The 15,980-nt window shown below is 41.3% G+C and overlaps 1 protein-coding gene across 2 annotated transcripts in view; it reads left to right on the plus strand.

Moving 5' to 3' along the window:
• Window positions 1–13,098, plus strand: part of LOC140205527 (uncharacterized) — a 30,411-nt gene extending 17,313 nt beyond the window's left edge. The window contains exons 7-8 of one of the 2 annotated variants that reach the window (XM_072273150.1): window positions 632–742; window positions 11,399–13,098. In XM_072273150.1, the coding sequence (XP_072129251.1) occupies window positions 632–742; window positions 11,399–11,578 (291 nt within the window). In that variant the 3' untranslated portion in view covers window positions 11,579–13,098. Of the gene's footprint in view, window positions 1–631; window positions 743–6,119; window positions 6,580–11,398 lie in introns of those variants that run through there. The other variant, XM_072273149.1, reaches the window with a different exon arrangement.
• The last annotated feature ends 2,882 nt before the right edge of the window (window positions 13,099–15,980 follow it).

Here is a 15,980-nt window from a genome sequence, read left to right on the forward strand (position 1 = left end):
GCATGGTGCAGAGGGTTAAACTGTGCCTGTCCTTCTTCACAAATCCACATCACGGCCTTTCAAACATGGAACATGCAGTGTGGAGCAGAGGGTTCAACTATGTCCTGTCCTCAAATTGATCCACGTCCCTGCCCATAAACACTAACCTGACCCTGCTCTCCCCCAATGATTCAGGCCAAGACCCTTCACCAGGACTAGAAAGGAAGGGAGAAGAGACCAGAGTGAAAAGGTGGGAGGAAGGGAAGGAGTAGAAGCTGGCAGGAGATAGATGAAACCAGTTGAGGGGGAAGGTGGGTGAAGATACGTAAAAGATTATTGGAATAGTTATTTCCTGCATTGATTATGTTAGTGCCCTATCACTTCTGATGTGTCAGTTAATATCCCTACTTTGCAACATATTTTGTTTTCCTCTCCAAATATCGGATCTGTTCACATATACTTTGACGAAAACCTGGTCACTCTGAGGCATAAGTAAACAGGAAAATTTAATCCAGAAATTTCAGGAATGATCAGATAAGGCAGTATGTGTGGAGAGAAAAACAAAGTTATAATTTTTTATTTGGCAGCAGAAATGGAAAAGATAAAAGTGGTTACTGCTGCTGTTTAACTAATTTTAAACATTGTGTTCCAGGTTAAGTCCAGGTCTGGCCAATATATCACTGTTCCCTACATTCCAAATACAGTTCTTTTCAACATCGCCAATATTCTGCAGAGGTGGACATCTGACAGGTGGATTTCCACAGTGAGTCACAACCGTCATTTTATTGCAATCAAAGTAATTGCAATCATGAGAGAATTGATATTATTGTAGCAAGTTTTTATGAATTCATTTCATTGATTGACTTTTAAAACATCTTCTCTTCATTGAGATGTATCTGTATGGACTGATTGAAATTTAGTCACTCCTTTACAGACAGAGAAAAGCTTTTCCCTTAGATTAACTGGTCAAGTCTTTGGAAATTACTTTTTAATTTCAACTCAAATTTTCTACTTGGATGCAACTGCCTGCTAGGACAAATGGAAGTATATGATCAGAAGAGAAGATAATTTCTGGGCTGAAGCTTTCTTCAGCTAAAAACCAAGCATGGAGAACAGTGGCAACACACACAAAATGCTGGAGGAACTCAACAGGCCAGGTAGCATCTGGGAAAAGAGTACAGTCAATGTTTCGGACTGAAACCCTTCAGCAGGACTGGAGAAAAAAGTTGAGGAGTAGATTTAAAAGATGGGAGGAGGATAGAGAAAAACACAAGATGATAGGTGAAACCTGGAGGGGGAAGGATGAACTAAAAAGCTGGGAAGTTGATTGGTGAAAGAAACAGAACACCATGGAAGAAAGAAAAGGGGGGAGGAGCACCTGTGGGAGGTATTAGGTGGGCAAGGAGATAAGGGGAGATGGGGGAAAGGGGATGGGAAAGGGTGAAGGAAGGGAGGTTGGGGGACATTACCGGAAGTTTGAGAAATTGATGTTCATGCCATCAGGTTGGAGGCTACCCAAATGGAATATAAGGTTTTATCCCTCCAACCTAAGTGTAGCCCCATCACAACAGTGGAGGAGGCGATGGATGGACATATTGGAATGGGAATGGGAAATGGAAGAGAAGCAGTTGAAGGCAGCATTGATGGTGGATGAAGGGAAGACCTTTTTTTGAAAAATGAGGACATCTCCTTCTTTCTAGAATGAAAAGCCTCATCCTGAGAGCAGATGCGGCGGAGACGGAGGGATTGAGAGAAGGGGATGGCGTTTTTTTACAAAAAACAGGGTGGGATGAGGTATAGTCCAGGTAGTTGTGAGAGTCCGTGGGTTTATAATAGACATCGGTGGATAAGCTGTCTCCGGAAATAGAGACAGTGAGATCAAAAAAGGGGCGGGAGGTGTCGGAAATGGACCAGGTAAATTTAAGGGCAGGGTGGAAGTTGGAAGCAAAGTGGATGAAGTCATGAGTTCAACAAGGGTACAGGAAGCAGCACCAAAGCAGTCATTGATGTAGCATAGGAAAAGTGCGGGATGGTCACCAGCATAGGTTTGGAACATAGACTGTTCCACATAGCTGACAAACAGGCAGGCATAGCTGGGACCCATGTGAGTGCCCATGCTGCACCTTTTGTTTGAAGGAAGTGGGAGGAGCCAAAGGAGAAATTATTTAGAGTGAGGACAAGTTCCCCTAGGTAGAGGAGAGCGGTGGTGGAGGGGAACTGAGAACAATGGCTAGTCTTATTTAGGTAGCAGAATCAGAACAGTGGATTGATTATGATGGGAGGTGAACTTACAAAGCAGAATATCCTGTTAAAGGTAACTAGTCCATTTCTTCGAGTATTGATTATTCAGGAAGTACAATGCATCACAGCTTACCAGGCAGAAGTCCACAGCAACCGCACTGATCCTCTGAATGCATTTCCTCTGCATTATATTCATCAAAGCCCCTGACAACAGGTTGAAATGAACATTGGCAACTAGCAAATTAATATTCTGGTTGTCGCAGAGTCATCCGGCAAAGTGATGAATAAAAAATATTCTATGATATTCACTGTTAAACTAACTCAGCAAGAAAATGCCTGGGAATTTCCTTGAAAAATTACTACACTCTTGACAGTTCTGGAAACATTTACATTAGTGTTTCTCAACCTTCTTTAGCACAATACCCCCCAAAGCATCTTCATACTTGCCAACGCCCCTCTCAGGCACAATATACTTTCCAGTGCCCCATAGTGTAAAAACATGTCTACCAAATGCTAACATGAGAAAAATTATTCTGCTTGAAATTTTTATTTTTCTTTAAACCTAGCTTCCACAGTACCTGTGCACTGTACAGCAGCTTTGATTATTATCTTTGAGCTTGGGGGTCTTTAGCAAGAGTTGAAATATCTGGTTCAAGTTGTGACAGCAAAAGTCTTAAGTCCCCATGCATAACAATGTCCAAGCGGTTCCTATTTTTTGTGAGTATGTGGCTCACTGCACTGAAGCATCTTTCAACAAGGTAGGAGGATGGAAATGCAATGAAGAGCAGTTTGGCTCTTCTCCAAAGACCAGAAAACTTCATATAAGTGTGGCCATGCCCCACAAAAGCTGACATTTTTGAGAAGCATTTTTGCTTTTTCATCATTCTGAATTTCTATAACTTCTTCGTGCAAGCTCTCTTCCTGCTCTTCTACCTCGCTGTGAAATGGGTTAATTACCCAGTCCAGAATTTCCAGGTCATTCAAATCCTTGAATTGATTCTGAAAATCCTTCTTCAGTGACTACAGATGTAAGCAGTACTCTTGCAAATCACTGACTGTGAAAGAGAATGCCATACTTGCCACGCAGAGAAATTGTAAGAATATTCTTCTCCCAATGTTCTACTTATATATTTCCAATTTTCTGATAAAAGTGTACACTGCACTTTTTGCCTGGATTAAGGTGAAATTCTCACCCTGCAGTTTCCTATTTAGAATGTTCATTTTGTCACACAGATCGGGTAGGTATGCCACATCTCCTTGTAGAAGTTCAATTTGTTTCCAGACTCTTGTTGACTTTGAGCAAAAATTCAACCACAGTGTCATGAAGATCAAAGAATCGTTTTAAGCAGCAGCCTTTTGAGAGCCAACACACTTCAATGTGAAGAAGAAAGTGTTCAAACTCTTCATTATTACCTTGGCATAACTGGTGAAATATTCTGCTATTTAATGGATCACCTTTAATTTTGTTGATAGCAGATAATATAAGAGTCATGCTTGAAAAATGTCGCTGGCTGAGATTTTTGGCTGTGAGATGTTGACAATTAATTACACAATGGATTGCAAACAGACTTGGGATTTCTTTTTTCAGAAATGCCACTAAACCAACATGGTGACCTGTCATATATGGTGCTCCATCTGTTAAACCAAGAAATCATGTTCCTTATTGGAATACTTTCATTCTCAACATATATTTTGAGCTTGTCGTAGATTGATTCTTTGTTGATATTTGTTCTTAGCTTTTTACAAAAGAGAATCTCTTCATAAACTTTTTCATTTTTGATAAACCGTACATATGCCATTAGCAAAGCCTTGTAGTCTCACACAGCTGACACATAAAGTTGTATCCCAGATTCTGTTTTTTGTGGCTCTGTGCATAGTTTGTACACAACGTCTTCACTCATTTCTTCAATTCGACGAGCTACAGAGTTATTACTCAGAGGAATTGATTTTAAAATACTGGTATCCATTTTGAGAACAGTGGTGAAGACATCTGATATAACAGGCATTATTTATCTTTCGCCAATTGTATGAGATTTTCCACACTTTGCTATCATTGTGGAAATGTTTTAAGTAGCAATGAGATCACTATCAGCTTTCTTGTCAAATGACTTGAGTGTGCCATGCTTTTCAAATGCTTCTTTCATCTTCTGGAACTAAGTAATAGCGTAAGGAGACTTTTCAGGGTGTCTTTTTTGGAAGTATTCCTGCAATCTTGAAGGTCTCATGGCTTCCTTAGACAGTACAGTTTTACAAATAAGACAAATGGGGCATCGCTGATCTGATGGGAATGGAATAAAACCAATCTCCAGTTATGTAACATTGTATTGATGCACTTTTTGTAGTTTCTGTTTCTTAGCAGGATTAGAATTCAAGGCTTCATCACCTTCAGACTCATAGAGATCATGCCATATGTATTTATCCATCATTAATGGGGCTAGATTAAAATAATAAATTAACACAAACTGCGAATGCCTATCGAATGTTGACAAAAGCAGCAAGTTGATACGGATGGAACGAAGAATCTATTTCACCATCTGATTGCTACCAGCACTGTATCATTGTAGATATGTTGAGAAAGTTGAGAGTGTGTAATTGACTTACCAATTGTTAGATTGCATGAATTAATTCTGTGCCACAAGTCAAGGGGAACTGCTGGGCACCCTGATTGTTAAACCATGCACCCCCAGTAATGTCTGTTTAGTTGGTAAGGGCGGATGAGACTGCCGAGTTTCAGACGCATTGTGACAATTAGTGCTCACCATCTGCTGACCTATGGTTCTTCCTCTGTTTCAGTACCACATCCTTTTTTTGGATGAGCCTGCTCTATAAACAGTCAGTCTTGTCTCTTTCCTCAAGTTAGGGTGCCACTTACGGCCACCTCCAAAGAATCTTGAATGGTCCTGACAGCTTTCATTTCCCCTAATATCCCCTTAGGACCTGTAACTGGCCCCATTGGGAATTGGACATGTAAATTGTATTCAAATCCAACACAGCATTCTACGATATCTCAGATAGTTCTGATACCCTTACTGAGCACAGTTTCAGATCAAAGTTCAAAGGTTCAAAGGTACAATTTAATGTCAGAGAAATGTATACAACATACATCCTGAAATGCTTTTTCTTTGCAAACATCCACAAAAACAAAGGAGTGCCCCAAAGAATGAACGACACTTAAATGTTAGAACCCCAAAGTCCCCTCCAGTTCCCCTCCCTCTTGCGCATAAGCGGCAGCAAGCAACAATTGCCCCTCCCCCCACTGGCAAAAAAAAGCATCAGCACCTGCCGCCGAGCACTCAAGCATGAGCAAAGCAATAGCAAAGACTTCGCGTTTCACCTGGTATACGGCATACCACAGGCTCTCTCTCCCCCTAGTAAGGGAGAAGGAGATGTCTCCATTTTCCCAGCGAGCAAGGGGACATAACAAACAGCTCACTGGTTTATGACGTTAAAAGTCAGTTACGTTGCTTTTTTCAAGCTCTGTACCTGAAGATCTCAAAGATCTCGGGTCTCCGGGCACACAGATGTAGATATTTCACCTCCCCCGACGAGACTGAGTCTCCTGCCGTGACACCGATCCTCAATCCACCCATCTCCAGAGCCCCAAGATCCTCGGCTTCCAAATCCAAGCCAGACTCTTTGGCCGAGCCATGGCATGCCAAAAAATGGCCAGTTACGATACCCCAAGAGCGAGTCCCATTCCCACAAAGAACTGAAGCCAACGTGTAACTCCAGGTCAGTGTCCGTCAAAGGAACCCTGAAAGGGAAAAATAAAGATATTAGAGATGGAAATAGATCTGTTTCCAAAGAGGCAAGCAAAGGAGTCGCTGTTTAGTTCTTCACGGTTTTGAGAATGCATTTCTCATGTCAACACCATAGCATTATATCTTTTTTTTATATAGGCATCCGTTAGTCTCGTGAGACTATGGATTTGTGCCTTGGAAGGTTTCCAGGGTGCAGGCCTGGGCAAGGTTGTATGGAAGACCAGCAAGTCTCCCCTCTCCATGCCACCAATGTTGTCCAAGGGAAGGGCATTAGGACCCATACATCTTCGCACCGGTGTCTTCGCAGAGCAGTGTGTGGTTAGGTGCCTTGCTTAAGGACACAATACACGTTGCCTCAGCCAAGGCTCGAACTAGCGACCTTCAAATCACTAGACAAACATCTTAACCACTTGGCCACACGCCAACACAGCATTATATCTAGAAACCACAAAATGCCATCCTTCATGGGAGCAAAAAACCTCCTTCTTCACATCCAAGAGATTTTGTAACAGAATGTTTTACTGATAGACTCATGGCTATTAGGGTGAGCATTTCTGTAAAAGCCACTTGGGAAAACAAAGTAACTTTCTCTGGATGCATCTACTGTGTTGCATATAAGCTACATAAATTTAAAAGAATTGTTGAAATATTAAAATCATGTTACTGTAAAATCATGTTAGTGGCTGTAAATATTATAGCCTGTTCTACACTCAGTAATGCACAAATTTCTTACTCCTTTGTTTTGGGTCATATAATTTATCACTGCCAGGACAAACAATTACACAATATGTTATTTATTTAGAAATGCAGCACAGAACAAGCCCATCCAGCTCAATGAGCCGCGCCACCCTGCAAATCAATTATTTAACCGTAAGTCAATCATATGACGACTTACAACGACCAAATAATGTGGGACGAAACCAGAGCTAAAGGAGGAATCCTATGAAGTCACAGAGAGAACGTACAAACTACTGACAGACGTTGCTGGAATTGAACTCTGACACCCCAAGTTCTAAAAGGGTCACTCTGATCACTATATTACCGTGACATCTCTCCCCCGCCCCACCCCACCCCCACCCCCAAATCTTGACCACCCAACTTATGGCTAAGATCTAACCAGTGCAATTTTCAGTGCTTCACGTGGATGAGCAAATGGCTGGCACTGCCAAGAGAAAAAAAAGACATTGCTGAAATATCAAAATGACTGTCCTGCAGCAGATATGGGACTTACTGAAGGCAACTTTCAAATAGAAATGTGATTTAATTAAAGATATTTTAAAAAGCTAATTATATTTTACTCAACCCACAAAATTGAAACTGGATATCTCATCATATACCTCATTCTTTTATGTGGGATCCTCTTTCTAACAAATCATTTATTTTCAACACCTGCTTAATTGTAAGGAGACTGACGAGTGGCTAATGTTGTACCTCTATTTAACAAGAGAACAAAAGAAAATCCTGGGAACTATAGACTGGTGAGTCTCAAGTCAGTTGTAGAGAACTTGCTGGAGAAAATTCTTCGGGATAGGATATATGACAATTTGGAAACCAGTGGCCTAATTAGGGAAAGCCAGCATGAATTTGTGCAGGGCAAGTCGTGTCTTCTCAACTTGATTGAGTTATTTGACAAGGTAACGAGAGAGATAGATGAAGGTAGGGCAATGAAAGTTGTCTACATGGATTTTAGTAAGGCATTTGATGAAGTTCCTCATGGGAGGCTAATCCAGAACAGTAAGATGCATGGGGTCCGTGGCAAATTGTCTATCTGGATTCAGAACTAGCTTGCACATGAAAGACAGGAGGTAAGGGCTCAAGGGATTTATTTGAGCTGGAGGTCTATAATTAGGGAGGTTCTGCAGGGATCTATGCTGGGACCTCTGCTGTTTGTGATGTACATAAATGGCCTGGATGAAAATGTAGATAGGTGGTTGTGGATATTGTAGAAGACAGGTAAAGAATACAGCGTGATATAGATCAGTTGCAGATATGGGCAGAGAAGTGGAAGATGGAACTTAACCCAGAAAAATGTGAGGTTTTGCACCTTGGTAGGCCAAATGCAAGGAGACAGTACACTGTTAAGGACAAGACCCTTAACAATGTTGCTGAGCAGAGAGATATTGGGGTCCAAGTTCATAGCTCCATGGAAGTGAGTACATAGGACAATAGGGTGGTTAAGGCAGCATATGGAATTGCTTGTTTTTATTCGTCAAGGCATAGAGTTGAAAAGTCAAGAGGTTATGTTGCAACTTTATAAAACCCTGGTTAAGTCGCATCTGGAGTATTGCATACCGTTCTGGTCGATCCACCATAGAAAGGATGTTGAGGTTTTGAAGACAGTGTAGAGGAGGTTTACCAGGATGCTGTCTGGTTTAGAGGGCATGTGCTACGATGAGAGGCTGCACAAACTTGGGTCATTTTCTTTGGAGTCTGAGGGGAGATCTGATAGAGATTTATAAGATTATGACAGGGAGTATCTTTTTCCCAGGGTAGTAATGTCTAATAACAAAATGCATGCTTTGAAGGTAAGAGAGAGTAGGGTCAAAGAGATGTGAGTGGTCCTCGACTGTCAAGATGAAGCCACACTCAGACTGGAGGAACAACACCTTATATTCCGTCTGAGTAGCCTCCAACCTGATGGCATGAACATTGACTTCTCAAGCTTCCGCTAATGCCCCACCTCCCCCTCGTATCCCATCCGTTATATACACACATTCTTTCTTCCTCTGTCCCCCTCACTATACCACTTGCCCTTCCTCTGGGCTTCTTCCCCCCCCCCCACCTTTTCTTTCTCCCTAGGCCTCCTGTCCCATGATCCTCTCATATCCCTTTTGTCAATCAACTGTTCAGCTCTTGGCTCCATCCTTCCCTTTCCTGTCTTCTCCTATCGTTTTGGATCTCCCCCTCCCACTTTCAAATCTCGTACTAGCTCTTCTTTCAGCTAGTCCTGATGAAGGGTCTCGGCCCGGAACGTCAACTGTACCTCTTCCTAGAGATGCTGCCTGGCCTGCTGCGTTCACCAGCAACTTTTATGTGTGTTGTGTGATGGGTAAATTGTTGTGTTTTTTTTTAAAACGCAGAGCGGTGAATGCCTGGAATGCGCCCCCTGGTATGGTGGTAGAGGCAAGTGAATTAGAGCCTTTCAAGACACATTTAGATAGGCACATGAATGTGAGGAGGATGGAGGGATAGGGATGTTGTGTAGGTAGGAGGGATTTGTTTTGGGGGTTTTTGGTTTACATTTTAGCTGGTTTGGCACAACACTGTGACCAGAAGGGCCTGTTCCTGTGCTGTACTGTTCTATGTTCCATCTTGTAAATGTTCATGTGCAGTTGCCTTCATGTTTTGAGCTACTTGTCCAAAGAAACAGACTGATAAGCCAACAGGAGTTAACAGTGACAGTTTCAGAATGTGCAACTCAAAGATGAACATATTCGTGTAAACCATATCAAGAATAGTGGAATAATGGAATACAAGTTACTCAACTTCCATTCAAGACAACCTGTTCAAATAGTATCAAAGAAGTTCAGCCAAGGAGGGAGTTATTCTAGTATAAGCTGTGGATAATGAAGCCTGGCAGGGTTACCGTTGAGAAAACATGCAGCATTGGTGATATAATGATCATATCAAATAGATTTAATTATGTATAATTGAGCAAAAAGATAATGAGAGATCAGGAACAAAACATCTGAACCAATTTACTTGGCTGAAATTTGATTGAAAGCTGAAGGATTTGCCAAAGTTTCAGGTACAGCTGGATGATTTTTTTTTCCTTGAAACTTACTAATGTTCAGGGTAATTAAACAGAAGCAAGGCAATGCAATGAAAAAGAAGTTGGAAAAGATGAGGAAACATTCAGCCAGCAAAAAGGCTTATCCAAAGCAGAGGAAGAGCAATGCCAAAGACCTCAATGTGTCTTATGTCATGGGTCCCCAACCCTTTTTTGCACCACGGACCGGTTTATTATTGACAATATTTTTGCGGACCGGCTGACCACAGTGGGCGGGGGGGGGGGGGGTGTAGGATTGCCAACGGACAAGAGTAGCAGTCAAATACGTTGTGTTTACCCCAAGAAAGACTACAATGACCATGAAGATTTGCATGGGCACCTGTATGTGCATGTGTCACTTGCGCATGCGTGTACGTGCCGATATTTTTCCACAAATCATTTTTGGCAATTCTGTTTTGGGGGGGCGGGTGTTAATCACGACTGGAATATAGAAGATCAGTCAACTATAAGTCACTTTTTAGTGGCTAATACACTCAATTTCATTTCTAAAAAGGTTTATCTAATGAATTTAATATTAAACACACAGTGCATATTTTCCTCTCATGAATATAGTGATAAGTCAATTACTGTATAAGTCACTTGTAAGTCAATAGCATCATAACATTTTAAGTAACATTTGGATATTAAACACACAGCACATATTTTCCCCGTATGAACATATAAAATCATTGCAACACACCAATATCGCTGAAACAGTGGAAGCCCTGGGATTGTTTTCCTGCAACAAGACGGTGCATCGAAGGGTGACGGGAGACAGCGATACTCGAAGGGGGTTTCTTATGTCCAGTCTATTCCGCAATTTAGTTTTCGTTGCATTCATTGCAGAGATATGTTGGAAATGGAAGCAACGTTTTCAGTGCTTTCATGGCTACCTCAGGATATTTGGCGTTGACTTTGATCCAGAATGCCAGCAGAGATGTACGTCAAACATACTTTTCAGCCCACCATCATTTGCAAGCTCAAGGAGTTGATCTCCTTCCCGCGCTGACATGGATGACGCGTGCGTTAATGACCTCGCGTGCGTTCAAGCTCAACAGTGCGCGTGACAGGGAATGAGGAAAGGTGCAGCTGACTCATATCGCCAAATCATATTGTTTCCTCACAGCCCGGTAGCGCATGCTTTGCGGCCCGGCACGGGTCCACGGCCCGGTGGTTGGGGACCGCTGTCTTATGTGACGTTATTCTGAGGAATGATGCTTTGAAACTTTCCAAAATAATTCATTACCTTGCAACAAAACATTTGAACTTAACAGACAAGCCAGTCGAATGTGGCTTCTCAATATAAGCAACCTCATGTTGCAATAGCCAAACATGTAGGTACTGCTGCTGCATCTCCCGGCCTGCTGCATTTCAAAATACAAATCAATATTTACGGTGGGCAAAATTTAATAAACCTTTCAATAGTATATACCTTGCACTTGGTCATGGCTGATAACACAGAATTTATTGTTTATTTGGCTGAGATTCATATGTGCAGGTCTCATTGATAAAGATTTACATTACTGTTTGTCTCTTAATTTGAGTCCATTAAACTATCAAAACTCTCCTTGGCTTATTAAAACAAAATGTAGAGTGGTTACAAAAGCAGAGTATACAAGTGAAATAAATTATTGTTTCTTTACTTCAGAAACATCGAGTACCAATTCCACAGACTGAAGACGCAATGAACAGGACCAGACAGTCACTGGCTTTCTTTGTTCTTCCAGCTAATGAGACAACAGTCGCATGTTGTGATGGACTGGACAAGTACCCACCGGTCACTTCTATCCGGTACCTAAAGGATAAACACAGTGATATGTTTTACTAGGAATCCTATCCTTCTAGTGCTTGAATGGGATAGTGACAAATAGACATCCATGCAGCTTTTGAAATTGCAGTAAAATTAAACAGTATAGTTTCTTATCAAAACATTAATGCATGAATTCTGCACATTTTACTGGCATATTAGGACAATAGTGTCCACATGTACAGGGCTTATCTCTTGCCAACTTCTGATTTATTTAGTGTTTGGGTTCAGAAGATGAAGGACATACTCACCAGACCCAATGACTTTCTGAAATTTCCTGGTCACAACACACACTGCTTAGTATTCCTCAACAAAATTGCCAAATTTCTCAGAGTTTACAGCAAGATGACCTAATGTTATGGTCTAAACCATCCAGCGTTCTTGTTACCAGCTTTCACATCCACTGACATCACTTAGCAATGTACTATTTTTTCATTGAGCAAATGCTCACTTATCTGTTCTGACCCTAAATAATACCAGATCTGCGAAAAGTCAGCAGGATTTCAAATCAATCATCAAGGAGAAGCCAGAAGCTTCAGGAGGGTTTCAAATATATTTTAAAAATAAACCATTATAGTCAGCTTCTGCCACCATTTCCTTGTTTGCTCCAAATTATCACCAAATTGGGGATGGTTCGTAGGGCCATTATTATTTCAATAGGATATTGTGTGGATATTCAATCATTATGTGGATAATATTCATAAGATTGACTTGATGCAGCATCACAGCATGAGCCTGGCTTTTTGGTGACTGTTCAGTCGGAAAGTGGTTGACTTATTGAATGACAAGAAATTCAATACAGTTGCATTCTGTGACAGTCACTGGATTGAACAATCCTGATCAAAATAATAGAAGATCAAGATAAAGTGAAGCATTTTCAAAAAGTTATATTCAAACATGCAACATTTTCCAAATATCTGGAAATTTATTTCCCTCTTTCTCATAAAACCACATGTATTTGTACTGTTTGTTAGTACATAATTGATTTAAAATGTTGAAATAGCTCACGTAGACTCACACTTAACCATGTTTTTATCACGTAGGACAGCAAAAGCAAAAGGCTTTGCATTTATATACTAGAACATATCTTTTATTCCAAGAACACATCTGCCTTAAAGTCACTTGCAATATCAAAAACAATTTACAGCACACAAAGCTCCCACAAACAATTGTACGAGAATCTATTTTCAGTGAGGTTGATTGAGGGAACAATTCTACTTTCTCTTTGAAATAGAGCCTCTGAACCTCTTAGAGGTTCGAAAGGACTCAGGTTTCTTGTCTCATTTGAAAGACCTTTGGCAATATCACACTCCCTCAGTGCCACACTGAGTCATTGGAGTTTTGTGTTCTGTAAGTGTGATGGGCTGTGAACACACACCTTCTGATTAAGGAGTGTGTGCTGACAAATGAGCTATGGCAGACACTGATTGAAAGGACAGTGATCACAGTGGCCAGGCAAATTTTAAGCCCCAAGATGCAATGCAGTAGATCGATTTGTATGTAACAATATGCATACAGGGAAGTAAGGATATTGAATAAAGTTGACATTATATTTGACTCTGGTACCAGTGTGATTTTTTATTGTAATATAGCCTGCTACTACTCTTCATGTCACAATTAATCACCAGGAATTGTATTTAAGACAGCATTAAGGCTGCAAACTGACATCTCCACAATACGGGTGTTTATCTTTTTTGGTACAAAAAGCAGAGGGAATGGCAGTAATGGGAATAACAGTTTTCGAAGATTGAAATGAACCTGTGGATCATAACAAACTTAACCTACATTATGCAGGTAGGCTAGGACACTGGTGGTAGTGGTATTACTCAGAGCAAGTAAACTGTCATTTCCACATCCTGAGTTTTGAGAGTATTCTAGACTTTTAAAAGTGAATAGACAGCAAAAGCTCAACAAATGACTACCCAGCCTTTTGTTATGTTTTGTAACCACAGTCATAATTAAATGTACAAGCAATGCTAACCCTAACCTACAGAAGCCTAGAGATGACATTGAAAACCAGAAAATACAAATAAACTTTCAGAATCAGAATCAGGTTTATTATCACCGGCATGCATCATGAAATTTGTTAACTTAGCAGCAGCAGTTCAATGCGATACATAATACAGAATAAATAAATAAGTCAATTACAGTATATTTATATTGGAGATTAAAAATCATGCAAAAACGGAAATAATATATCTTGAAAAAGTGAGGTAGTGTTCACAAGTTGAATGTCTATTTAGCAATCGGATGGCAGAGGGAAGAAACTGTTCCTGAATCGCTGAGTGTGTGCCTTCAGGCTTCTGTACCTCCTACCCGATGATAACAATGAGAAAAGGGCATGCCCTGGATGCTGGGGGACTGTAATAATGGACGCTGCCTTTCTGAGACTCCGCTCCTTGAAGATGTCCTGGGAATTTTGTAGGCTAGTACCAAAGACTGAGCCAACCAAATTTATGGCCTTCTGCAGCTTCTTTTGGTCCTGTGCAGTAGACCCCCCACCCCACCCCCGCCATACCAGACAGACAGTGATACAGCCTGTCAGAATAGAGGTTTTTGAGCGTATTTGTTGACATACCAAATCTCTTCAAACTCCTAATGAAGTACATTCGCGGTCTTGCCTTCTTTTTAGCTGCATCGATATATTGGGACCAGGTTAGGTCCTCAGAGATCTTGACACCCAGAAACTTGTAACTGCTCACTCACTCCACTTCTGATCTCTCTATGAGGGTTGGTATGTGTTCCTTCATCTTCCCTTCCTGAAGTCCACAATCAGCTCTTTCGTCTTACTGACACTGAGTGCAAGCTTGTTGCTGTGACACCATTCCACTAGTTGGCATATCTCACTCCTGAACACCTTCTTGTCACCATCTGAAATTCTACCAACAATGGTTGTACCATCAGCAAATCTATAGATGGTATTTGAACTATGCCTAGCCACACAGTCATGGGTATAGAGAGAATAGAGCAGTGGGCTAAGCACACACCCCTGAGGTGCACCATTATTGATCATCAGCAAGGAGGAGATATTATCACCAATCTGCACAGTTAGGAAGTCGAGAATCCAATTGCAGAGGGAGGTACAGAGGCCCAGGTTCTGTAACTTCTCAATCAGGATTGTGGGAATGATGGCGTTAAATGTTGAGCTATAGTTGATGAACAGCATCCTGACACAGGTGGTTGTGTTGTCCAGGTAGACTAAGGCCATGTGAACAGCCATTGAGAATGCATCTGCTGTTGATCAATTGTGGCAATAGGCAAGCTGCAGTGGGTCCAGGTCCTTGCTGAGGCAGGAGTTCAGTCTAGTCATGACCAACCTCTCAAAGCATTTCATCACTGTTGATGTGAGTGCTACTGGGCGATAGTCATTAAGGCAGCTCTTTATTCTTCTTAGGCACTCGTAATGCCCTGGTTTATAGAAACCATAGAAAAACTACAGCACAGAAACAGGCCTTTTGGCCCTTCTTGGCTGTGCCGAACCATTTTCTGCCTAGTCCCACTGACCTGCACACGGACCATATCCCTCCATACACCTCCCATCCATGTATCTATCCAATTTATTCTTAAATGTTAAAAAAGAACCCACATTTACCACCTTGTCTGGCAGCTCATTCCATACTCCCACCACTCTCTGTGTGAAGAAGCCCCCCCCTAATGTTCCCTTTAAACTTTTCCCCCATCACCCTTAACCCATATCCTCTGGTTTTTTTCTCCCCTTGCCTCAGTGGAAAAAGCTTGCTTGCATTCACTCTATCTATACCCATCATAATTTTATATACCTCTATCAAATCTCCCCTCATTCTTCTACGCTCCAGGGAATAAAGTCCTAACCTATTCAACCTTTCTCTGTAACTGAGTTTCTCAAGTCCCGGCAACATCCTTGTAAACCTTCTCTGCACTCTTTCAACCTTATTTATATCCTTCTTGTAATTTGGTGACCAAAACTGGACACAATACTCCAGATTCAGCCTCACCAATGCCTTATACAACCTCATCATAACATCCCAGCTCTTATACTCAATACTTTGATTAATAAAAGCCAATGTACCAAAAGCTCTCTTTACGACCCTATCTACCTGTGGCACCACTTTTAGGGAATTTTGTATCTGTATTCCCAGATCCCTCTGTTCTACTGCACTCCTCAGTGCCTTACCATTAACCCTGTATGTTCTACCTTGGTTTGTCCTTCCAACGTGCAATACCTCACACTTGTCTGTATTAAACTCCATCTGCCATTTTTCAGTCCATTTTTCCAGCTGGTCCAAGTCCCTCTGCAGGCTCTGAAAATCTTCCTCACTGTCTAATACACCTCCAATCTTTGTATCATCAGCAAACTTGCTGATCCAATTTACCACATTATCATCCAGATCATTGATATAGATGACAAATAACAATGGACCCAGCACTGATCCCTGTGGCACAC

The sequence above is a fragment of the Mobula birostris genome, chromosome 11 (genome assembly GCF_030028105.1).
Source record: "Mobula birostris isolate sMobBir1 chromosome 11, sMobBir1.hap1, whole genome shotgun sequence".
NCBI classification, from domain to species: Eukaryota; Metazoa; Chordata; class Chondrichthyes; order Myliobatiformes; family Myliobatidae; genus Mobula; species Mobula birostris.